Source organism: Scyliorhinus canicula, chromosome 25, assembly GCF_902713615.1.
Source record: "Scyliorhinus canicula chromosome 25, sScyCan1.1, whole genome shotgun sequence".
Taxonomy (NCBI): domain Eukaryota; kingdom Metazoa; phylum Chordata; class Chondrichthyes; order Carcharhiniformes; family Scyliorhinidae; genus Scyliorhinus; species Scyliorhinus canicula.
Genome location: NC_052170.1, coordinates 2,192,710 through 2,218,797, shown reverse-complemented (window position 1 = coordinate 2,218,797; position 26,088 = coordinate 2,192,710). Strand labels below are relative to the sequence as shown.

The following is a 26,088-nucleotide window of genomic DNA, read 5'->3' as shown; positions in this document are numbered from 1 at the left end:
GCCCCCCCCCGGAGATTCTCCGCCCCGGCGGGGTGTCAGAGAATCCAGCCCGTGATTTCTTGCTGGGGTGATGGAAGATCGGAATGCCAGACAAGACACAGACGGGCAGCTGTTTTAATGAGCATTTATGAGATGCAAATGGCATTCACACCATCGGCCAGTGGGCCGACCAACCCGCCATTAACACGGCAGTGGGAGAATTGCAACATCATTTTGCGTCAGTTGGTTTCTGACTTTTTGCTTCTCACCAGCTTCTCGGCGCCCACCCTCCATCAAACCCACCACAGGGGGGGGTGGGAGTATTCTACCCTGTTGGAATCAACAATTCTATAGACACGTGCTTGTAGGATTAGAATAGCGGTTTTGATATACTTACAACAGAGCTAGCCTGTTAGCCGTTGAACTTTCGGTGAACTGGCCGGCTGACCCTGTGGCACTGATCTTTATACAGCAGCTCCCGGGGGAGGAGTCCTGGGCGGAGCCAAGGGAGGAGCCCCGTACAACTCTCAAGCATTCCCAGAGCTACTCCCCCTGGAGGTCAGATAGTGCAACTGCACTAACAATATAGACACATGTAGATTATAATCCCGTGTGAATCACATTCACCACATACCCAAAGTTTTCCGTGCTGCTCTTGAAAAATTTCCAAGTGATTTCAGGTTTCTGTTGGGATCTTGAATAATTGATTCAGCAACATTGTGAGAATGGAAAAGGTTACTCTTTGCTGACAGGGTCCAATACTAAGAGGAGGTTCCCTGTACGCCAGTTAGATGGGACTGTTGAACTATTGTTGACACTTTATGGTGCAGTATTAGTAATGAATCTGCTAACATAATGTGCATTACATTTCCATCCTGTTTTATAATAGAAAATAGGAGCAGGAATAGGCCAGACAGCACTTTGAACATCCTCTGCCATTCAAATAGGTCATGTTCAACTAGACCGGTTTAAATAAACATGATACATGACTTTTCTGAATAAAAATCCAAGGAACGCTACGAATCACACATCAATATAATGTAATGATCTCTTACAGAGTAAAATCACTGAGTTACAAATTAAATGTAAATGTCACCACAGCCTCAGGTGACCATGAGCTGCTTTCCTCTTTGAGAGAAAACTGACTGGTGGTGATTTAACCTGAGGGTCACCACACCTCAGGCAAGGGGCAAGGTTGAGAAGGCGAGGCCTTCATGAAAACCTCAGCCAGTACGGGGAATTGAACCTCGGTGCTGGCCTCGCTCTGCATCGCGAACCAGGCAACTGAACTCATTGACCCCAACAATTCATTTCAAATTGCATTGTAAACTCTGATGTTAGCCGCTGGCAATGGGAAATCCCAAAGGCAGTCTGTTCATAGTCATCTGTAGTAGAACCCGCGTCTGGAGTTGTCATTGATTGATATTGGTAACAGTGCAAGATCTGTTATGCAATGTTACTGCATGCCAAGCACTGGAACGGTAGTTTTTTGAAGTCAGTCTTGTATTAGTTAGCAGTTCCATTAGAGATCCACTGGATGGCACTGTATCATAAATATCTGGCAACGCCTCTCGCCACAATTCAGAAAGTAGCCATTTCAAACCTCCATTCTCTGTGGCCTTTCCCCAAAAGCTGGATTTCACCAGAACAAAATGGTGGACCCCCTCAGATACGCATCTTTAATATCTGTGCAACGCAAATGGGAACTGAGAATGTACAAGACATAGATTCCATCCACTGCATATTTCAATCACCATTACCCCCACAATGAACTCAGTGATACTCATTGGCACACCCTCTGCCTCCTGACTGTGAATTCCACATTACAGCATCTTCCAGAAATAGGAAGAATCGGATGGTAAGTGTGAGATCATCTACAATAAGGTTTGGAGCATACATGTTCAATTTGCAAAGCAAGGCAAATAAGGAGCTGTAAGCACAGATCACCACCACCTGGAAGTGACAGGAAGAGAAACCTGGCTTAAAAAAGGGAGGTTTGTGAATTTATAATTCCTGACTACAAAACATTCAGGAAGGAAAGGGAAAGAAAAGGTGGAGTGGTGATGAAGGAAAGTGTTGATGGCTAAAATTTTACACCTCCCGGGTGTGGGGAGTGTTAAAAAAACCAAGTCGGATTCTGGGGGGGATTGCACCATACCCATCACATAGTGCCTGTGGTGAATGTATTATACCAATAATCCACCATTGTACCATGCTTTGCCCTTGTATTTGTATCTGTGCTATGCTGTTGCCCTTGTGGGCTCCTCCTTTGGGCCATTGTATGGCATCATCCATAGGGGAATATGTTGGGGCCTGTATGGGGCTCCGCCCATGGCTCCTCCCCTTGAAGGGAGGTATAAAGAGAAGTCAACCTGTAGGCGGTTCTCAGTATTGGATCAGTCGCAGGCAGGCACTGTTCTAAGTTGATTAAAGCCACGGTTTACTTCTACTCATGTCTCAAGTGAATTGATGGTCGCATCAGTGCCTCCAGTAGCATTTTACCAGTCACGATGTGGAGATGTGGACGTTTGACTGGGGTGGGCACAGTAAGAAGTCTTACAACGCCAGGTTAAAGTCCAACATGTTTGTTTGAAGTCACTAGCTTTTGGAGCTCAGCTCCTTCCTCAGGTGAGTATTTTAGCAGTGGCAGGGTAGGTGTTGGGTGGCATACCCATCTACCCTTGGGAAAATGTCCAATTAAGGGCCTCATCCAGCCACAGCTGGGGGTACATTACCAGTAGTGGTGGGAGCTCACATGATGTAGCAGGGCCGCTCGACAGGTGAGGGGGCAGGGTTCTGACTGTTGCTGCTACTCTGGGTCCAAAGGAGGAAACCCTGTGGAAAAGGAGCCCCATTATTGTGCCCTCACCTGGCCTCCCAATTGCCAACCGCCATTCCCACCCCACATCAAGGCTTGCCTGACTGGCCCCAGTGAGCCTGCACCATCTGCCTGCTTCACAGTTTCTTGTGCAGGACTAGCTGTGAGGCCAGCACTCTCAGTGTAACTGGTGCATCAAAGAGCTGCCGGTCCTCTGACTGGCTTAAAGCTGGTGAAGGCATGACATCAGCCATATCCTCAGGGAACTCATTTTCTGAGCCACACCAAATAGCATCCAGGTTTCCAGGGCCAGTACTAGCACGTTTGTCCCGATTTTCCAGCCAGTGGGTAGGGCCACTATCTCCACATTAAATCATGTCCCATATGGCTGTGGGATGACAGAATCTGTTTGGAATGAAGGAACAATTGAAGAGATATCTTGCTACTGATTGTATTCTGCGGCAGCCAGATTAGCTCAGTGGGCTAGACAGCTGGTTAGTGATGCAGAGAGAGGCCAGCAGCGTGGGTTCAATCCCCCTACCAGCTGAGGTTATTCATGAAGGCCCCGCCTTCTCAACCTTGCCCCCGGTCTGAGGTGTGGTGACCCTCAGGTTAAACCACCGCCAGTCAGCTCTCCCCCTCAAAGGGAAAAGCAGCCTATGATCACCTGGGACTATGGTAACTTTAGAGGAGCAAATCTTGAGACCTGTTACAACTGGAGAGGTGCTGGGTGTAGTTCTTTTTTCTAATATGTGACTTTCTTTGCTTCAGGGAGTTTCCCACTGGCTCTGATGGCGAGTTCCTCACCGCTATCCAATGGCACTTAGTCACTTTTCTGGGCCCTGGGAAGTTTCTCTCTGGTTTAGCCCACACTTTTTTCAGCACTGGGGAGCTGAACTCCAATATCGGGCCGCCATTTTTAACGGGTGCTCTGATCTCGATGTGAGCTTTATCTATTTTACCATCACAATGTCCCATCAGACAAAATAGAATCATTGCTTCCCAGAATATTTCTGCATGAGGTTTGGCCAATCAGTGCTAATGTGCTGAATGTTAGCCATTCATTCTTCACAGCCATGTCTAATTTGGGGCAGCACGGTAGCATTGTGGATAGCACAATTGCTTCACAGCTCCAGGGTCCCAGGTTCGATTCCGGCTTGGGTCACTGTCTGTGCGGAGTCTGCACATCCACCCCGTGTCTGCGCGGGTTTCCTCCGGGTGCTCCGGTTTCCTCCCACAGTCCAAAGATGTGCAGGTTAGGTGGATTGGCCATGATAAATTGCCCTTAGTGTCCAAAATTGCCCTTAGTGTTGGGTGGGGTTACTGGGTTATGGGGATAGGGTGGAGGTGTGGGCTTGGGTAGGGTGCTCTTTCCAAGAGCCGGTGCAGACTCGATGGGCCAAATGGCCTCCTTCTGCACTGTAAATTCTATAATTATTTTCATTGAAAATACTATTCCAGCATTCTCCATCCCTCATTAAATAGATTAGGTTATTATCCTTCACATTGTGGATCAGCTTTTCCCACATCTTTCCATGAGCAAGCACCTGGTTTTCACTTTGTACCTTTCCCAATGACCTAGTCAGGACATGCAGCTTGTTATAGGGGATTGAGGACAGGACATGCAGCTTGTTATAGGGGATTGAGGACAGGACATGCAGCTTGTTATAGGGGATTGAGGACAGGACATGCAGCTTGTTATAGGGGATTGAGGACAGGACATGCAGCTTGTTATAGGGGATTGAGGACAGGACATGCAGCTTGTTATAGGGGATTGAGGACGGGACGCACCTTGTTATAGGGGATTGAGGACACACACTCAAGACTATTGCATTCTGTGGCACAATGGACAGGCATAGTTATGGACAGCGTCTCCACACAGCCTGTCCTGTAGCTTTTGTTCTCTTCAGTCAAAAAGAGCCACTGGAAAGCAGACTATGTGTGAAGAACATATGAATTAGGAGGAGTAGGTCATTCGGCCCTTCGAGCTGGTTTCCCCTTTCAGTAATTTCACAACTGTTCTGATTGTAACCTCAACTCCGCATTCCCATCTTTCACCCCCATGTTTATCAAGAATCTGCCCAGCTCTGCCTTAAAAATATTTAAAGACTCTGCTTCCACTGCCTTTTGGGGAAGAGAGTTGCAAAGCCTTACTCTGGGAGAAATGAATTCCCCTCATCTCTGTCCTAAATGGGCGACTCCTTGGGCGGTTTTTAACAGAAATATTTCCAAGTTCATTAATGGCGGGTTTTTCAGGGAGTTTCCCACTGGCTCTGACGGCGAGTTCCTCACCGCTATCCAATGGCACTTAGTCACTTTTCTGGGCCCTGGGAAGTTTCTCTCTGGTTTAGCCTACACTTTTTTCAGCACTGGGGAGCTGAACTCCAAGATCGGGCCGCCATTTTTAACGGGTGCTCTGATCTCGATGTGAGCTTGTGGGCCCGCCACCCATGGGCACTGTGACTCCCCCCCCCCCCCCCCCCCCACACACACACGGGTCGGGATTCAACTAAAAGGGAACAAAGTCCCGTAACAAGTGCATTTAGCCGCGTGTTTCTGGGTGCTTGCAGCGACACATGGTTACAAAAGCTGTCTCACTTTAATTTTCAGATTTGTTAAAAAGTGATCCCACCCACAATGGGTGGGATTTACATCGCAACGTCTCGCAAGTTGATATTAGATCTCGCGCAGCGTGGCGAGCTAGGTAGATCCCGGGAGAGGGGTCACCCGGCTTCTACCAGCCATGCTGCGCCAGGGTGAGCTGCATTTTGGGCGCAATGTGGCCGTTCGATCGCGTCCCTTACCCCTTATTTCAAATAGTTCTAGATTCTCCCACGAGATGAAATATCCACTCTACTCTTCGGAATCTTTCAATCACATCGTCTCTTACTCTTCTAATCTGCAGCAGATCCAACCCGAGCCTGTCCAACCTTTCTTCCCCAGGCAATTCTCCCATTCCCCACACTAGCCTGCTAAACCTTCTCTCAACTGCTTCCAGAAGATCAATTCAGTTTGTTTAAGACGAGGAGAAAAATACTGATTAGACTTTCATTGATCTCCATTTAGACAATGAAGCTACTTACACAGGATACGGAGGGTGGCCACCTGCTTTTTAACAATAGGACTTGCCATCGACTGAACTCGAAGTTTCATTTCAGCCTCACAGACGTACTGCTGTTTATCCAAATGCGCTTGTGCATCCAGAGTATGATAAATAGTCATCCCAGTATTGCTCAATTCATTCGCTAATATGTCACCTCCATTCTTCAGCCTGAGTTGGAGCTGCCCTGAGACATTAAACACACTGCACGTAACATTCACCAGATTTCCTTCAAGGCTGACTGGTAGCTGGATTTCAGGGTCAGAGAATACTGTAAAAATAACAGAAAGACAGGATTAGAAATATTCCAGAAGCTTATCGTGCAGTCCCTGAGGTGTGACCATAATATTGAGACAAAGGCAGGTATGCTCAGTGCTTGCTGCTGTCACCATCCACCTCACTGATGCACAAGATGGATGTCCAAGGCCCCATGGCATCTTTAACAGGGCCACAGCGAATAGGGGCAGCAGTTAGACCATTTGCCCCCCCCCCCGGGTTTACTCCACCATTCAACTAGATCAAGGCTGACCTTCTACCTCAACGCCATTTTCCTGCACTACCCTCATATACCTTTAGATCTTTAATATCAAGAAACTATTCATCTCTATCTTGAACTTACTCAATGACTGAACCTCCACAGTACCCTGGAATAGAAACATAGAGAGCAGGAGGAGGCCATTCTGCCCTTCGAGGCTGCTCCGCCATTGGATATGATCATGGCTGATCCTCCATCTCAATCCCGCTTTCTCCGCATGCCCCTTAATGCCAGTAAAATCTAAAACATTATCCATCCCTTTCTTGAATATATTCAGTGAATTGTCCTCTGCAGCTTTCTGTGGTGGAGAATCCCACAGGTTCACCTCCCTCTGAGTGAAGAAACGTTCCTCGGCCACAATGTCCGGTTGGTGCAGATTCACTTTTCCTGCTGGCAGGGTACCCCAGCCCATGGGGTACTAGCAGCGTGGGATGGTTACAATGGGAAATCCCATTGACAAGCGGCAGGAAAATAGAATCCCACACCAGCGAATAGCGTGCCACCAAGCAATATGCAGCTGGGAACCGGAGAATCCCTCCCCTCATCTCAGTCCATATCCTGAGACTGTGTCCCCCTCGTTCTAGATTCCCCAACCAGGGAAAAGGTCTTCCTACATCTAGTCTCGGGGCTTTCTACAGTAAATTCATTGCAGTATTAATGTAAGCCTACTTGTGACACTCAAAGGTTATTATAAGTCTGTCCAGCACTGTTAGAATTTTATACATTTCAATCAGATCTCCTCTCATCCATCTAAACTCTAGTTAATACAGGCCCAGTTGACCCATTCTCTCCTCAGTCCCACCAACACCGGTCTCAGCCTAGTGAACCTCCACTGCACTCCCTCTGTGGCAAGTATATAATTTCCTTGATAGGGAGACCAAAACTGCTCACAATACTCCAGGTGTGATCTCACCAAGGCCCTGTATAACTGCAGTAAAACATTCCTCCTTCTGAACTAATTGTTTGCAGCACCTGCCTTGCCACTTTCATTGACTGGTGGACAAAGACACCCCGGTCCCTTTGTGCATTCACACTTCCCAATATATCACCATTTAAATCATACTCTTCCTTTCTGAATCACCCTCTCTCCTGCTCTTTTAGATGCTGCTGTCTGTCTCTGAGTCCTCTCTCCTGCTCTTTCTGATTCATAAAATTATAGAAACACTTTAGCGCAGTAGGAGGCTCTCAGAGCTACATTTACTGCTGATTCTAATTGGTTTCAAGAGAGTCATTTACTTGTCAATCCAGAGGACGTGCTCACTGAACTATGGCAACTGAAGATCAGAATGAAATATTTTTCTGTGAAACACCTTGGCATCTCCTGATGCTGTAACAGGTGCTGCAGAAAGCCAGCTTCCTTATTTTTTTATGTCTTTATGATATTGGGATTCCCAATTTTAAAAAAAACATTTTAATATAAATTTTCACATTTCATACACTGCACATTTGTGAAGGATAAATGTGCGGTTACAATATACATGTCATTTTCCTCTGTACCCATTTACCGATTTCTTGTGATTCATTCTAAGCCCCTGGCTTCTTCATCGGCTGTTTTCCAGACACCCCTCGTTTTATCTAGCCTCCCCGCCCCCGTCCCTGTTTGTTCCCTGCGGTCCCTTTTGCCCTCGCACGTCCACCTTGGGGGTGTTGTACTGGTGTTTCACTCATGAGGTGAACCCTGTCTCTAGCCCAAAACCCTCCAGTACCTCAATGAGGTATTTTCACTCGACTCTGTTGAAGGTCTATTCTGCGATCAAGGAGACGGTAACCTCTGGTGTTCCCTCCCCGGATGGAGTCATTATCACGTTCAGCAGCCATCTGATGTTCGCAGTTAGCTGTCTACCCTTAACAAAGCCTGTCTGGTCCTCTGCAACCACCTCTGCTCCAGAGATCTCCAGCCGCTTAGCCAGGATCTTTGTGAGTATTTGTGCGTTTACATTGAGCAGCGAAACGGGTCTGTATGATCCGCGTTTCATTGGGTCTTTGTCTTTTTTGGGTATCAGCAATATGGTGGCTTGTATTAACGTTGGAGGCAGGATGTGGCTTGCCAGCGAGTCTGCGATGTTCTGTAGAGGTCCACCAGGAGTTGATGCTCCTCTTGTTTCCCCTGATACTGTTTGCTGTTCTGCTTCTTTCACTGGCCAGTACTTTTTAAATTGCTGCATGGTCCACATCTAGACGGCAATGTTGCTTGTGGTGGTCATTGTTTCATCCTCTCGGCTACAGTCCTGATCTCTGCGTATCATTGTACCTCAGCAGCTCAGAGGAATATTTGCCGATCGGGAATTTTAATCACTTTGATTAAATGACCATCTGACCAATTGTGAAATTGATTCGAATAGCTGAGATATTGCTCTATCCTGATCTTCATGACTGAACAGAATGTTATGTGAAACAGATCATTGTGTTGACGTTCCAAACGCCAGTCACTGCTTTCTTATAATCCTGGGATACCGAGTGGCAGCAACAGTCCCTTCTAATCAGAACAGTGAGCGTCACAAATACTCCCTAAAGCTGCTTCTCTTTGATTATATAGGATATATGGTCCAGCAACAGGCCATTCTGCCCAATTAACCATCTTTTATGTTCCAATTAAGCTAATTATCTGAATATGTAAACATGTCAGTAAATTTCTGAACTCATTGGGAGGGGTTTGTTTGTTTGAAATGATGTAAATCTGACACTCTGCAATTCTGACTACCGTGAACGATCTGAATGCTTTCTGATTGTGATGCCTCTGATAAACAGGATTCTTACCATACACCACAATGAAAATGCTGCTATTCTTTGGTGGAACTGATGGATACTCCTCAAAGTCAGCTGTACAGACGATCTCTGTGGGACCAGCCACCTGTGGTGTCCATGCTGCTGTCTGCCGGACAGTATTGCCATTGAACCATGTTGTGGTTGAATTCAATTCTTCACCAGCCTGAGACAATCTTACTCTCATCGTGTCAACGGGGTAAACATTTGAGACCTCGCATGTTAACGTCACTTCTTGCTTCACTTCTACGGGCCTTTGGTCAAAGATTCTTGGCGGATCCATAAAAGCTGCAACACAGACAAGAAATTCACTTCATTTTGATTTGTTGTGATGTGTTTTAGTTCCCAATGGACAGAACAGAAAACTGAGCGTGCAGCCCTGTACACACATCCCAGAATTCCATCACACTTGATCACGGCGAGAAAACTGGAGCCATCATCAGGTCACACACTTTAGTTTTGAAATTAATTCTTGCTACTCTTCAGACAGCCCAAATATTCAACTCTACTACCTTTGCACCAATCACTATGAGTAGTACAAGCTTATTTACTCACTAATTTACCTTCACTGTGATCTATAATTGTATCTGTCTGCACCATCCCAGTAGAGGCGTGGGCTTCAGTGTGCAGGATTCAGGCTGTGAATCTTTCAAGTGGGTTTTATTCTCCCTGCATCATGAGATTGGCTGACCTGCTCCGTTACCATCACCTCCTCTGGCCACTGAGATGTGCAAAGCAGCCAAATGGATTTCCTTGAGACATTGCTGTCACTGTTAGGAAACCTCAGGCTGCAATCTGAGAAACGCAGGAGAATGATAATAATATCTTCACCTGGGCTATTCTGCAGATATACATTCTTTGCACCAATTTGTTTGTTGCAATCAAGCAGAGGGAAAAGCAATTTGCATCAAAAACTTGTTCCACTTAGCTTATCTCTCAGTGTCTAGTACCTTTGCTTAGCCTGAAAGAATATCCTAAATAAAAGATACATACTATTTACTTTTTATTCTATCATAAAGCTGGCTTGCAGTATTCCTCTCTCTCCATACATTGTCGAATTTTATTTGATTTCCAATCACCCAGGGAGCGTGGGTGGAGGGGGGGTGTGGTTTTCATGGTTAATGCAGGCGTACTTTGAAAATGATGCTGCTGGATGGCGTGTACGCCCCCAGAGTGCTGTACTGAGTTAACATTTAGGGGAGAGTGGGGTGGGAAGGGTGGGGAATGCAGTAACCCGCTCGCCTCCAATTAACTGGCCATTAAGCTCATGAGGAGCTGGTGAAGGTCAGAAGTGCAGATGATACCGCAAGTCTGCAGAGGGATTTGGATAGGTTAAGTGAATGGGCTCGGGTCTGGCAGATGGAATACAATGTTGACAAATGTGAGGTTATCCATTTTGGTAGGAATAATAGCAAAAGGGATTATTATTTAAACGATAAAATATCAAAACATGCCGCTGTGCAGAGAGACCTGGGTGTGCCCGTGCATGAGTCGCAAAAAGTTGGTTTATAGGTGATTAGGAACGCAAATGGAGTTTTGTCCTTCAATGCTAGAGGGATGGAGTTTAAGACTAGGGAGGTTATGCTGCAATTGTATAAGGTGTTAGTGAGGCCACACCTGGAGTATTATGTTCAGTTTTGGTCTCCGTACCTGAGAAAGGACGTACTGGTGCTGGAGGGTGTGCAGAGGAGATTCACTAGGTTAATCCCAAAGCTGAAGGGGTTGGATTATGAGGAGAGGTTCATTGGAATTTAGAAGGATGAGGGGGAATCTTATAGAAACATATAAAATTATGAAGGGAATAGATAGGATAGATGCGGGCAGGTTGTTTCCACTGGCGGGTGAAAGCAGAACTAGGGGGCATAGCCTCAAAATAAGGGGAAGTAGATTTAGGACTGAGTTTAGGAGGAACTTCTTCACCCAAAGGGTTGTGAATCTATGGAATTCCTTGCCCAGTGAAGCAGTTGAGGCTCCTTCATTAAATGTTTTTAAGATAAATATAGATAGTTTTTTTGAAGAATAAAGGGATTAAGGATTATGGTGTTTGGGCCGGAAAGTGGAGCTGAGTCTACAAAAGATCAGCCATGATCTCATTTAATGGCGGAGCAGACTCGAGGGGCCAGATGGCCTACTCCTGCTCCTAGTTCTTATGTTCTAAAACAGTCTGGTTCAGGTCCGTGCACAGCAGCTCTCAGTTGGAATGTGGGAAGCCATAACATTGTTTTTCCAAAGAGGGTTTTCGTGTCGGCGTGAGTGTAGTACCTTTCTGTTGGCCAGTTTGTCACTTGTCCCACCATGTTTCTGCTGACCCTCTGATCTCCTACCTTCTCTCTTCTGTAAAGCAGCAGTATGCCCATGTTTGCCATCTGACTTTGAGATTGGTACTCAGGAATCAATTCCCACCTTTTGGAATGGCTTTTAATGCCACTGAATGGGGGTCAAAATCACCACAGGCCCAATTAGGGAAGCTGCATCTGAAGATTGCATTGCAACATGGTTGGGATCCAGAATGATCCCGGTGTCTGGTTGCCATCCTGGGATTGAATATCCCGGTGTCCGGTTGCCATCCTGGGATTGAATATCCCGGTGGGAGGTTGCTATCCTGGGATTGAATATCCCGGTGTCCGGTTGCCATCCTGGGATTGAATATCCCGGTGTCTGGTTGCCATCCTGGGATTGAATATCCCGGTGTCTGGTTGCCATCCTGGGATTGAATATCCCGGTGTCTGGTTGCCATCCTGGGATTGAATATCCCGGTGTCTGGTTGCCATCCTGGGATTGAATATCCCGGTGTCTGGTTGCCATCCTGGGATTGAATATCCCGGTGTCTGGTTGCTATCCTGGGATTGAACATCCCGGTGGGAGGTTGCTATCCTGGGATTGAATATCCCGGTGTCTGGTTGCCATCCTGGGATTGAACATCCCGGTGGTTGCCATCCTGGGATTGAACATCCCGGTGGGAGGTTGCTATCCTGGGATTGAATATCCCGGTGTCTGGTTGCCATCCTGGGATTGAATATCCCGGTGTCTGGTTGCCATCCTGGGATTGAACATCCCGGTGTCTGGTTGCTATCCTGGGATTGAATATCCCGGTGTCTGGTTACCATCCTGGGATTGAATATCCCGGTGTCTGGTTGCTATCCTGGGATTGAACATCCCGGTGGGAGGTTGCTATCCTGGGATTGAATATCCCGGTGTCTGGTTGCCATCCTGGGATTGAACATCCCGGTGGTTGCCATCCTGGGATTGAACATCCCGGTGGGAGGTTGCTATCCTGGGATTGAATATCCCGGTGTCTGGTTGCCATCCTGGGATTGAACATCCCGGTGGTTGCCATCCTGGGATTGAACATCCCGGTGGGAGGTTGCTATCCTGGGATTGAATATCCCGGTGTCTGGTTGCCATCCTGGGATTGAATATCCCGGTGTCCGGTTGCTATCCTGGGATTGAACATCCCGATGGTTGCCATCCTGGGATTGAATATCCCGGTGTCTGGTTGCTATCCTGGGATTGAACATCCCGATGGTTGCCATCCTGGGATTGAATATCCCGGTGTCTGGTTGCTATCCTGGGATTGAACATCCCGGTGTCTGGTTGTCATCCTGGGATTGAATATCCCGGTGTCTGGTTGCCATCCTGGGATTGAACATCCCGGTGTCTGGTTACCATCCTGGGATTGAATATCCCGGTGTCTGGTTGCCATCCTGGGATTGAACATCCCGGTGGTTGCCATCCTGGGATTGAACATCCCGGTGTCTGGTTGCTATCCTGGGATTGAACATCCCGGTGGTTGCCATCCTGGGATTGAATATCCCGGTGTCTGGTTGCTATCCTGGGATTGAACATCCCGGTGGTTGCCATCCTGGGATTGAATATCCCGGTGTCTGGTTGCTATCCTGGGATTGAACATCCCGGTGTCTGGTTACCATCCTGGGATTGAATATCCCGGTGTCTGGTTGCCATCCTGGGATTGAACATCCCGGTGGGAGGTTGCCATCCTGGGATTGAATATCCCGGTGTCTGGTTGCCATCCTGGGATTGAATATCCCGGTGTCTGGTTGCCATCCTGGGATTGAATATCCCGGTGTCTGGTTGCTATCCTGGGATTGAAAATCAAGCCCCTGAATGAGGTGGGTCTTGGATATCTTTTTGGAGTTTGGTTTCTAAAACACTCAGCTTGGTGTAAGAGACGTTGCAAAATAATAGTTGATCCCAGCTGTGAAACTGAGTTTTGCACGCTGCCTGTCTGATTGATATTTAGATAATTTATAGTTGCACGTTGAATAAATTAGAGAGTTGCATGGTCCAATTTTTATCCATCATGTTTTTATGAAATGAAGGAAACAGGAACTAATCAGAAGTTCTATATTGTTTTCCATAATTTGTTCTCCACAAATTTGAGATATTTAACCCATTCTCACAAAAAGGAGAGCGTTTCTCACTCGAGTGGAACTTACAGAACGTTTGCAGAGTCACAGAGGAGTTTGCGATTGGTTTTCTGCTGTCCAAGCCCAGGTCCACTTCTGCCAAGCAGGTGTACTCCTGTCCATCATCTGACACACTTGCAGTGAAACTGAAGACATTCCTCAATCTTAGATCTTCATCAGGGAGACCTGGTTTTCCTGTGGAATTAATCTGAACAATCTCACTCCCTCTCAGCCATGTGAGGATGAGTTTATTGTTTGGATAGACCCTGGGACCAATGCACTCCAGACTATACCTTCTGTTAACTTCCAGCACTCCCGGAGGTGAAGTTATGTTTATCTCTCGATCTGTTAAAGGAGAATCACAATTAACAGAATTCACTGCAGGATTGTACCTGAGCAATCTCTGTACTCTGTATTACCTGTTCTCACATTCACCCAGATGCATGGATGATGCACATGTGCAATAAGGATTTACCCCAACTCCCCATTAAGAATGAGTACATTGATCCCTCTTCATTCTAAATTACCAAAATCAAGAATAATTAAATCATTAATTGTAAATAACAACAATTTTCATTTACATGCTGTCTTAATGTGGTAAAACATCCCTCAGTGCAACATAGGAGCATTATCAAAAAGATTTAACACCAAGACATGGAAGGGGGTATAAGGGCTGGCGATGCAAAGGGCAGATTTTTAAATATATATTTTTATTCAAGTACTTAATATTTTAACATTGTAAATACGCAACATAACAAAGCAAAAACACAAACCCCCCCCCCCCCCCGTCCCCCAACAACCTAGATCAAAAAACCCACTCTTACCGCCCCTACCCCTAGCAGCTGACAGTAACCAACTCTTTAAGCTGTAACACAAACAAACGCCATCCCTTGTAGAACCCCTCACTCGCACCCACCCCCCTCCCCTCAAAACAGATTTGACCTTCTTCAAATACAGGAACTCCAGCAGACCCCTCGCCGTACCAAGGCACAGGGTGGTGAAGCTGAACTTTAACCCCAATAGGATCGCCTGTGAGCGATCAGTGAAGTCAAGGCTAAAATATTAGCCCCTCATCTCCAGCTCCGGCATGTTTGACATCCCAAATACGGCCCCCAGGGGAATGGGCTCCAAATCCACTTGCATGATCACTGACATGGTACCTTCAAAATGTCCTCAAATTCGGGCATGCCCAGAACATATGTACGTGATTGGTGGACCCCTCCCACACCACTCTCAAATGTTCTCTGCTCCCTCAAAGTACCGGCTCATCCTTGACTTCATTAGCTGTGCTCTATGTACAATCAATCCCAGCCTCATGCACGAGGTTGAGGCATTCACCCTCCGCAGCACCTCACACCACAACCCCTCCTCCAGCCCCATCCCCAGCTCCTCCTCCCACTTGGCCATAACCCCCTCCAGAGACACCCTATCCTCATCCAACATCCTCCCCCAGATCGCCAAGGTGATCCCCTCCTGTAGCCCCATCACTGACAACACCCCTTCCAATATCGAGGAGGGCAGTGCCACCGGGAAAGGTCAAGAAAATCGTCTTTGCAAAATCCAGCACTGACAAATACCTAAAGGTCTCTCCCTGCAGCATCCCAAACTTCTCCCCTAACTCCTCCAAACTCGCAAACCACCCATCTGGAAATAAGTCCTTCCTTTCCACCATCCCTCGCTCCTCCCATCCCCGAAACCCAGCATCCTGTTTCGCCAGCTCAAACCCACAATTCTCTTGAATCGGCATCAACATAGCCCCACCCCAAGCCTAAAGTGCTGCCTTCAACGTGGCCACCACCCCCAGACTCCCCGAATATTTCCTTGGGGCAAATGGAAGCGGTACCATTGCCAGCGCCCTGACCCCTTACAAGAGCCTGCCTCCAACTTCACCCACAAAACCTCCGACTCCCTGCACCAGCCCCGCTCCTTCTCCGCGTCCACCACCCAATAATAGGGTCACACCCCCTAACTGCCACCTCCTCTGAAGCACTGTCCTCCTAATGCTCGCTACCTTCCCTGCCCACCAAACCCCACCAAACCCCCTAACTGCCACCTCCTCTGAAGCACTGTCCTCCTAATGCTCGCTACCTTCCCTGCCCACCAAACCCCACCAAACCCCACCAAACCCCACTAAACCCCCTAACTGCCACCTCCTCTGAAGCACTGTCCTCCTAATGCTCGCTACCTACCCTGCCCACCAAACCCCACCAAACCCCACCAAACCCCACTAAACCCCCTAACTGCCACCTCCTCTGAAGCACTGTCCTCCTAATGCTCGCTACCTACCCTGCCCACCAAACCCCACCAAACCCCACTAAAGCCCCTAACTGCCACCTCCTCTGAAGCACTGTCCTCCTAATGCTCGCTACCTACCCTGCCCACCAAACCCCACCAAACCCCACTAAAGCCCCTAACTGCCACCTCCTCTGAAGCACTGTCCTCCTAATGCTCGCTACCTACCCTGCCCACCAAACCCCACCAAACCCCACTAAACCCCACTAAACCCCACTAAAGCCCCTAACTGCCACCTCCTCTGAAGCACTGTCCTCCTAATGCTCGCTACCTACCCTGCCCACCAAACCCCACCAAACCCCACTAAACCCCACTAAACCCCACTAAACCCCCTAACTGCCACCTCCTCTGAAGCACTGTCCTCCTAATGCTCGCTACCTATCCTGCCCACCAAACCCCACTAAACCCCACCAAACCCCACCAAACCCCCTAACTGCCACCTCCTCTGAAGCACTGTCCTCCTGATGCTCGCTACCTTCCCTGCCCACCAAACCCCACCAAACCCCACCAAACCCCACTAAACCCCACCAAACCCCACCAAACCCCACTAAACCCCACCAAACCCCACCAAACCCCCTAACTGCCACCTCCTCTGAAGCACTGTCCTCCTGATGCTCGCTACCTTCCCTGCCCACCAAACCCCACCAAACCCCACTAAACCCCACCAAACCCCACTAAACCCCACCAAACCCCACTAAACCCCCTAACTGCCACCTCCTCTGAAGCACTGTCCTCCTGATGCTCGCTACCTTCCCTGCCCACCAAAACAACGAGATCAACTGTTCCACCCCCATAAAAAATGTTTCAGCAAAAAGACCAGCAGGCACCAGAATAATAATTAAAACCGCAACAAAACGTTCATTTTGATTGTCTGCCCCCAGCCTGCCCCCAACAGGGAAAGACTGTCCCATCTCAGTGGGTCCGCCTTGACTCGGAAAGACTGTCCCATCTCAGTGGGTCCGCCTTGACTCGACTCACCAGACTTGTGAAATTGAACTTACGGAGCCGTGCCCAGTCCCGAGCTAGCTGCACTCCCATGTACCTAAAGTGGGGAGTTACCTCCCAAAATGGCAAACACCCAAACCAGCTCCCTCCCCCAGAAAAGACATCACGAAACACTCCCACTTTCCCAGATACAGCTTGTAACCTGAAAAGGCCCCGAATCTCTGAGTAGCCCCATTATATCTCCCACCAAAGAACCCCATTTGGAGATGTACAACAACAAATCATCGGTATATAGTGACACCTTATGCTCCACACACCCCCTCACTATCCCCTTCCAGTTACCCGAACACCTCAACATTATGGCCAAGGGCTGTATCGCCAGCACAAACATTGGGGGATATGGGGCACCCCTGTGTTGTTCTGCTATGTAACTAAAAATACCCCAAACCCATCTCATTTGTGCACACTCGGCTTCAGTTCCCTATGTAATAGTTTAACCCACACCACAAACATAGGCCCAATCCCACACCTCTCCAACACCACAAACAAATAATTCCACTCCACACAATCAAATGCCTTCTCCGCATCCAGCTCCGGCACCACCTCCAACTCCCTTCCTTCTGCCGGAGAAAGCACCATATTTTACAGACACCGCACGTTCAATGACAACTGCCTGTCCTTTACGAACTCCGAGTGATCCTCCCTAATCACCTCCCTAAGCACCAACACCTTCGCCAAAATCTTGACTTCCACATTCAGCAGAGATATCGGCCTGTACTCCACCCTCCACCGCAGCAATGCAATGGATGTTTGTCCCGTCGTCTCTGGCAGTATCCCCTTAACCACAACATCTTCACCAACAGCAGCGCCAGTCTAATCAGAAATGTTTTATAAAACTCCACCGGGAACCCACCCGGTCCCGACGCCTTACCCATCTGCATCTTCCCTATTGCCACCCAAACTTCCTCTATCCCCACTGGCTCTTCCAGTCCTGCCCTCTCCTCCCCTCCTACCCTAGGACACTCCAACCGCCCCAAAAAATCCCTAATGTCCGACTCATCCTCCGGAGACTCCGACCTATACAACATTTTAGAAAACTCCTCAAATGCCTTATTTACCTGCTCTGGTGGCACTACCACTCCCCTGCCCCATCCTGAACCCAAACAATCTCTCTCGCAGCCGCCTGCTGGTGGAGCTGGCCCAGCAGCAAGCGACTGGCCTTCTCCCCTTACTCGTACACAGCCCCCTTCGCCGCCTTAACTGTCAAACCACTTCCCTTGGGACAGAAGGTCAAACCGTGCCTATAATTCCTTTCTCCTCACCAGATCCACCGCATCCCTTCCAACCATTTCCAAAATAGCCACTGCTGCTCCTCTCTTGCCTCCCTGTCCACCTGAGCCTTAAACAAGATGATCCTGCCCCCTTACCACCGCCTTCAACGCCTCCCACATCACTGATGGTGAGACATCCCTGTTCCTATTAAGCCCCAACAACCACCAACAACCCCACATCCAACCTCCACACAGGCCTCTGTGCCTGTCTCTTCTCCAGGACAACATCCACTGAAGCATGGTCCGAGATAATATTCGCCGAGTATTCTGCTTTCCTCACCCCCGACAACAACGCCTTGAAAAGGGCAGATTTTAAGGAGTGGTTTAAAGGAGAAAGGAGAGAGAGAGAGAGAGAGTGACAGAGAGGCGTAGGGAGTGATTCCAGAGCCTTGAACCTCGACCACTGAAGGCACAGTTGCCACCTTTGAAGTTAAAATCAGAAAGCTGAATTAGAGCAGTGTAGCAATCAGGCAGGAGCTGGAAGAGGTTACAGAGGGACTGGTGGCATCATGGAGAGTTCTGAATGTTTGTTTTAAAGTAGCCAGCTGTGTGTTGGTGAGACTATGAACTTTGATACTCATGTTTCCACACAGAAAGGAACTAGAAAGGAGAGGCTTAAACTGGAGACAAGACAGAGGAAGGAGAAATTCAGAGGTAAGTAAATTAGATTTGGGAATGAGAATCGGGGCAGGAACTGGTTTTGGTGGATCAATATAATGTGCCACTTGGCTGGAATTAGAATTATGAGATAAAGCATGTTACTTTCCTCAAACTATTTCAAAATTGCAGAATTTCAGTCACCAACTGTAGAAATCTACTGAACTAGTATTCTTTATTTCTAAGCATGAGCTCATTAAAAGAATTTTCACTTACTGTAAACAGTTACCACTTTGTTTGCAGTTTTCTCTGTTTTGCACTTCACATAACATGGAACAGAGATATCCCATGCCTTGACACTTGGGAAATAGTCAGCTTTCCATTTATCACCGCTAGTTCTAATAGGATATATCCCTGGTTTATACTCCACCACAATTAATGGCTCAGATAATGCACATGTTGTACTGCAGTTCGTGTTCAGTGGGTCTCCGAATTCCAGAGCTGGGGTACTTGTATCAATGAAAACCTCAAAGCCAGCCACGTTTGCTGCCAAAAAAAACCCAAAGTAAATACAGGGACATAGAAGGCATTCAATGTCGGACGTATTCCGAGTAACTTGCAGAGGCAAAACAAAAAGACAAGCCTCTTTTCAAAGTAGAACATATTGACCAGGATTTTACCATCAAAGTAATTATGAGGCTCTCGGAACTTTATTAAGTTAACTGTAATAAGTTAGTCAGACAGCACAGAGTGCACACAAATGCAGTTCAATGCAGAAATCAGGAGGCTACTGTCCAAGTTGTCCTACCCTTCAAGCATTCAAGTACATGAAGATTGTAAAGTTGAGGTACTAACCCACTAGGGAATGTCCATTCCAGCGAATTTCTAGCAATCTTCATTCCTGCAAAAGCACTTCTCTTGTGTTGAAAATGGCCTTTTACAAGTCTGGAGTTTCATTAAGGTTTTAATTGGTTTTTAAAACTAAAATGTGTATTTTCTTTTACTTTTTCTCACACTTTTATCTTAATCCCATTTTTCATTTCCTTGCTTTGAGTTCTATACATGATTTAGCATTAAAATAAATATACGTATACCTCCTGATTCAGAAATATTGGATGAAATATTTGGTGCAGGCTGGAATACCACCACAGGAGCCAAAGTTGAAGCCAATTACCCCATCTCTACCCCACTCCCCCCCCCCCCAAACCCGGTCAGGACAGCAGGATGTTGCATTTTTAACAGACTGTTGTCACCCTCAATGTGGCGCTGCAAAGACATGCCTGATTCTCTGGAGAACTGGGGTCTGGCAGGCTTAGTCTGGCTCCTGGCACAGGGCACTGAGAGGAGGCTGCAGGTAGGGGAGACGCCGAGGGCGATGGTGGTGAGGCTGCATCGGTTCATGGACAAAGAAAAGATCTTGAGGTGGGTGAGGCAGACCAAACGCATGGTCATTGGATAGGCATGTGGACGATAAGGGAATAGTGTAGAGGGACTTTAGAGGGGTTTCACAGGACGGCGCAACATCGAGGGCCGAAGGGCCTGTAATGCGCTGTAATGTTCTGTGTTCTATGTTCTAAGAGGTGCCTCTGGGAGGGAAGAGAGCTGTGGACTTACCAAGACCTGGGTGCAGAGCTGGCCAAGCAGAGGGCTGGGTACAATCGGATAAAGACCGCCCTCTGCAAGAATGGGGTGAAGTTTGGGGTGTTGTACCCTGCCAATTTGTGGATGTTGCATCGAAAATAAACCTTTGCTGTTTGTAGTGAATATAAATGATTTGGAGGAAAATGTAACTGGTCTAGTAAGTTTACATAAAGTAAGGACTACATAAAGGTTGGTGGAATTGCAATGAGGACTGTCAGAGGCTACAGCAGGATATAGTTTGGTTGGAGATGTGGGCAGAGAGATGGCAGATGGAGATTAATCCGAACAAATGTGAAGTGATGCATTTTGGAAGGTCTAATACAGGTGGGAAATATACAGTAAAGGCAGAACCCTTAAGAATGTTGACAGGCGGGGGATCTGGGAGTACAGGTCCACAGGTCACTGCAAGTTAACGGGAGTGAAGTAGGCGATTGTCAGGAGGAAGGTGTGGAGGAAGAGGGAATGGGCTGGTTCCTTGTCTGGGTGTGTTGGGGGGGAGGGGTGCTGACATGGGTGTGGTTGGTTGGCACAGTTGGGAAGGGAGAGGTGGCAGCATGGGGGTGGGCATGGCTGATCGGCAGTCCCCAGAACAGGCTGGTCACGTGGAATGTGAGGGGGGCTGAATAGGCCGGTTAAACGGTCGCATGTTTTCACACACTTGGGAGTTTGAAGGCGCACGTTGTGTTTTTACAGGAGACCACCTGAAGCTGGAGGAATGGATGGATGGGGCAGGTGTCCCACTCGGAGTTAGACATCAAGAGGGGTTAATAAGAAATTGGTGTTTTGAGATGGGGAGCATTGTGGCGGATCCGGGGGTGGGGGGGGGGGGGGTAGGGATGTGGTGGTCAGTGGGAAGCTGGAGGGGATGCCGGTGGTCCTGGTGAATATTTATCACCCGAATTGGGACGAGGTGTACTTTATGCGGTGGGTGTTAGGGAAGATCCCGGACTTGGACACACATTGGCTGATTATGTGGGCCGATTTCAATATGGTCCAAGATCCAGGGTTGGATCAGTCGCGTCCGAAATCATCGAGGCTGTTGGCGGTGGCTAGGGAGTTGAGGGGGTTCATGGATCGCGTGGTGGGGGGTTGGACTCATGGAGGTTTGGGAGGCCGTGGGCAAAGGAGTTGGCATGCTTTTCACATGTGCACCGGGTAAATAGGGAATGCCGACCGTGACCGGTTTTCAAATCGGAAATGCCGGTGTCGAAGGGATTTTAATAGGGAATGCCGACTGTGACCGGCTTTTAAATGGAACAATGCCGTCTTCTGGCCAGATGCAGTGGCAGGGACCAGATCACATGCCCGGCATGTACACTGACAGCATGAGCCCTGTACGTCAGTGCTTTTGGCACAAATCAGGGAGGAGAGATTCCTCCAGTTTCTAGCTGAAAGGCAACAGGACTGTGAAGAACTGAAAATAGATCATTTTAACCAATGAAACTGAAATCAGAAAGAAATCAGAACAAAGATGATTCCTTGATGTATGGCTTTGTTAATTGTGCCAATGCAAATCAGGAGGCAAAGCCCATGGACTGGATTCTCCGCCGGCGGGATGCTCCATTTGCCGGCATGCTGGGGGTTTCCCAATGGTGTGGGGCTGTCCCACAATGGAAAACCCCATTGACCAGCCGGAGTAACGAAGCATCCCGCTGGCGGGGTAAACGGAAATGTGGCCCAGCGGGGCGGAGAATCCAGCCCCATGTGTGTTATATGCAGGGAAATGCTGGCAAATGAGTTTAAAATTGTCACAACTTCAAGGGCATTTGAAGACAAAGCTTGGCGGGTTCGAGGACAAACCTCTTGATTTTTTTCAAAGGATGAAGTCCTCAGCAGAAATGTAACATTGAAGTAGAAAGCAAGTGAGATCGTGAGGACCAAGTAGGCTCACCTGTTGCATTAAAGGCAAGCGAAAATGGTGGGTTGTGAAGGTCGGCCATGGTGGGTTGCGAAGGTTGGCTGGGGTGGGTTGTGAAGGTCGGTCAGGGTGGGTCAGAAAGGTCAGCTGGGGTGGGTTGTGAAGGTCGGCTGGGGTGGGTTGTGAAGGTCGGACAGGGTGGGTCAGAAAGGTCAGCTGGGGTGGGTCGCGAAGGTCGGTCAGGGTGGGTCGCAAATGTCGGCCAGGGTGGGTCAGAAAGGTCAGCTGGGGTGGGTCACGAAGGCCGGCCGGGGTGGCTCACAAAGATCGGCCAGCGTGGGTCGTGAAGGTCGGCCGTGGTGGGTTGCGAAGGTTGGCTGGGGTGGGTTGTGAAGGTCGGCTGGGGTGGGTTGTGAAGGTCGGTCAGGGTGGGTCAGAAAGGTCAGCTGGGGTGGGTCGCGAAGGTCGGTCAGGGTGGGTCAGAAAGGTCGGTCGGGATGGGTCGTGACGGTTGGTCGGGATGGGTCGCGAAGGTCGGTCGGGATGGGTCGCGAAGGTCGGCCGGGATGGGTCGCGAAGGTCGGCCGGGATGGGTCGCGAAGGTCGGCCGGGATGGGTCGCGAAGGTCGGCCGGGATGGGTCGCGAAGGTCGGCCGGGATGGGTCGCGAAGGTCGGCCGGGATGGGTCGCGAAGGTCGGCCGGGATGGGTCGCGAAGGTCGGCCGGGATGGGTCGCGAAGGTCGGCCGGGATGGGTCGCGAAGGTCGGCCGGGATGGGTCGCGAAGGTCGGCCGGGATGGGTCGCGAAGGTCGGCCGGGATGGGTCGCGAAGGTCGGCCGGGATGGGTCGCGAAGGTCGGCCGGGATGGGTCGCGACGGTCAGTCAATGTGGGTCGCGAAGGTCGGCCGGGATGGGTCGCGAAGGTCGGCCGGGATGGGTCGCGACGGTCGGTCAATGTGGGTCGCGAAGGTCGGCCGGGATGGGTCGTGAGGGTCGGCCGGGATGGGTCGCGACGGTCGGTCAATGTGGGTCGCGAAGGTCGGCCGGAATGGGTCGCGACGGTCGGCCGGGATGGGTCGCGACCGTCGGCCGGGATGGGTCGCGACGGTTGGTCAATGTGGGTCGCGAAGGTCGGCCGGGATGGGTCGCGACGGTCGGTCAATGTGGGTCGCGAAGGTCGGCCGGGATGGGTCGTGAAGGTCGGCCGGGATGGGTCGCGACGGTCGGTCAATGTGGGTCGCGAAGGTCGGCCGGGATGGGTCGTGACGGTCGGCCGGGATGGGTCGCGAAGGTCGGCCGGGATGGGTCGCGAAGGTCGGCCGGGATGGGTCGCGAAGGTCGGCCGGGATGGGTCGCGAAGGTCGGCCGGGATGGGTCGCGAAGGTCGGCCGGGATGGGTCGCGAAGGTCGGCCGGTTGGTAAAAGTGAGACCCAGGAAAAAAAGTTTGCAAAACAACATGCAATTCACACCTGGGTGAGGTATGTATGTCCCACATAAAGAGGATAAATTAAGGATTAGAAGAGGAGTCGCCCCAGAGCTCTTGGATTGGCTGCTATTCCCGTGCCTGCGTCATGTGATCCCCTGAATTATCATTTTTAATAGCTTCCCCAACACGGAGGCTGAATTGACTGTCTTGTGGTTGCTGGGTTTACCGCAGTGTCTGTTTAATAAGAGTGTAAACATTCTCCAGAGGTGTAACTAGGGGTTTCAGGGGGCTATCAACTTTCTAATGGGTTGAACGGTCTCACTCTATCCCAAAAACTCACTTAATGGTGGATGTCAAATGTCTCCGTTATGATTAAAAATTCACCTTTGTTTTTTTAAATTCACTCTTCAGTTTTAGCTGAATCCCACATGAATGCAACAGTCAGTCATTTTGCTGTCTGTAAGTTTGTAATTTAAAGTGAAAATTCGGTGTTTTGTTTGACTTACTGGTTTGCAGTCTGAGAGAATATTTCAACCAGATGAACTATATCCGACCTCATTGCATCGCTGTTGTTGGACCTTGGAAATTCCCAGGGCTGACATTGCGAAAGGGGAAATTCAGAGCCACATTTGTGTGGGTGGCCTTCAGAAACCCCCGAGCAAAGACATACAGCACAGAGCCCAGTACAACCCAAGGACAGAAACCCCCGGGCTAAGACATACAGCACAGAGCCCAGTACAACCCAAGGACAGAAACCCCCGGGCTAAGACATACAGCACAGAGCCCAGTACAACCCAAGGACAGAAACCCCCGAGCAAAGACATACAGCACAGAGCCCAGTACAACCCAAGGACAGAAACCCCCGGGCTAAGACATACAGCACAGAGCCCAGTACAACCCAAGGACAGAAACCCCCGGGCTAAGACATACAGCACAGAGCCCAGTACAACCCAAGGACAGAAACCCCCGGGCAAAGACATACAGCACAGAGCCCAGTACAACCCAAGGATCACTCAGTGTTCCTGAGCGCCTGCAGTGCTGAACACTGACTGTGGGCACATATCCCACAGTTACTCTCTCAGGAACTGGGTAATAAAGCTGCCAACCTGCACCTTGCTTCTGCTGCAGAGTGAGTGGCATAGGAGACTGTTGGTGTCCACACAAACCGTCCGGGGGGGTGGGGGGTCCCCCAGGGGGGTGGGGGGTCCCCCACTCTCTGATCTCTGCTGCAGCCTTGCTGCATGCCGGCCATTCGGCCCGCCCAATCTGGACAAGCTCTCACAGAAAGAAGCAAGACAGACTCTGTGGACAATAAGCTTTTGGTGCACCGTTTGTTTACTGAACTGGATCCTGGCTGCCCCCGCTAACAGTGTACCGAGGGAATGTCTCTCCATACCTCGTTCACTAACACACAATCCCCAAATTGTCTACATGCCAGGGCCACTTGCTCCAGCGTTACTATTTCTCAATGAAATCTCTCACTCCCCGGTGACCGTTCCGGTTAACATGAGCAGAGGCTTCAGTTACAATCCATGTTCAATTCATCAGCACAAACACAATAAACATTGGCGAAGGGGAAGTTAACGCGATACACCTTCATCACAAGACGACATGGGTGTGAATCGGAGCAACATTTCCAGCTAAAACACCAGCCTGAGCTGAAACATGGACAGCAATATTTCTGTTCCAGATGTTAATGTGCAATTAATTACATGGCAGGAAACTTAATTGCAAAACAAAAACACAATGCAGAGTTACAAATGGAAATATCTAACGGCAAACGGTAATAATACCAAGATATATTTTACCCACTTGTCATACTAAAAACCAAGGCGAAGAAGTAAATATAACCGTCAGCTGCAGTGATCCTGAAGCCCATGACTGAGAGACTGGAGACGGTGCTGAGGGGAAGGGTTGGAGTCAGAATGAGAAGAACTTTTCCCGGAACCTCTGGGAACCGTGCCCACGTTCCCAGTCACAATTCCACTTGGATAGACTGCCAAACTGCAATCCAACGGGGCAGATGATTCAAAAAATAAATGCAACTCAGAAACAAAACCTTTCAGTCCCTGTGCGGAGGAGCAAAGTTCTGGCTGTGTTCATTCACATTGAGAGCATGACTCAGCAAGAAATGGCTGTGGTTATTATTCGCTAATTCCTGAGAACTCATTCAGGTTCCCTACTCATTCCTTCCTCATTGAGGTTCCCTACTCATTCCTTCCTCATTGAGGTTCCCTACTCATTCCTTCCTCATTGAGGTTCCCTACTCATTCCTTCCTCATTGAGGTTCCCTACTCAGTCCTTCCTCATTGAGGTTCCCTACTCATTCCTTCTTCCTCATTGAGGTTACTTCCTCCTTCTGAGTTACACATTG

General features: G+C 49.0%; 1 protein-coding gene across 1 annotated transcript in view; it reads right to left on the bottom strand.

Annotated features, from left to right (window-relative positions):
* LOC119956995 (hemicentin-1-like) overlaps positions 1-26,088 on the bottom strand; it is a 339,271-nt gene that overhangs the window by 158,081 nt on the left and 155,102 nt on the right. The window contains exons 25-27 of the mRNA XM_038784579.1: positions 13,653-13,967; positions 9,190-9,483; positions 5,881-6,168 (exon numbers count right to left, since the gene is read on the bottom strand). Of these exons, the coding sequence (XP_038640507.1) occupies positions 5,881-6,168; positions 9,190-9,483; positions 13,653-13,967 (897 nt within the window). The remainder of the gene's footprint in view (positions 1-5,880; positions 6,169-9,189; positions 9,484-13,652; positions 13,968-26,088) is intronic.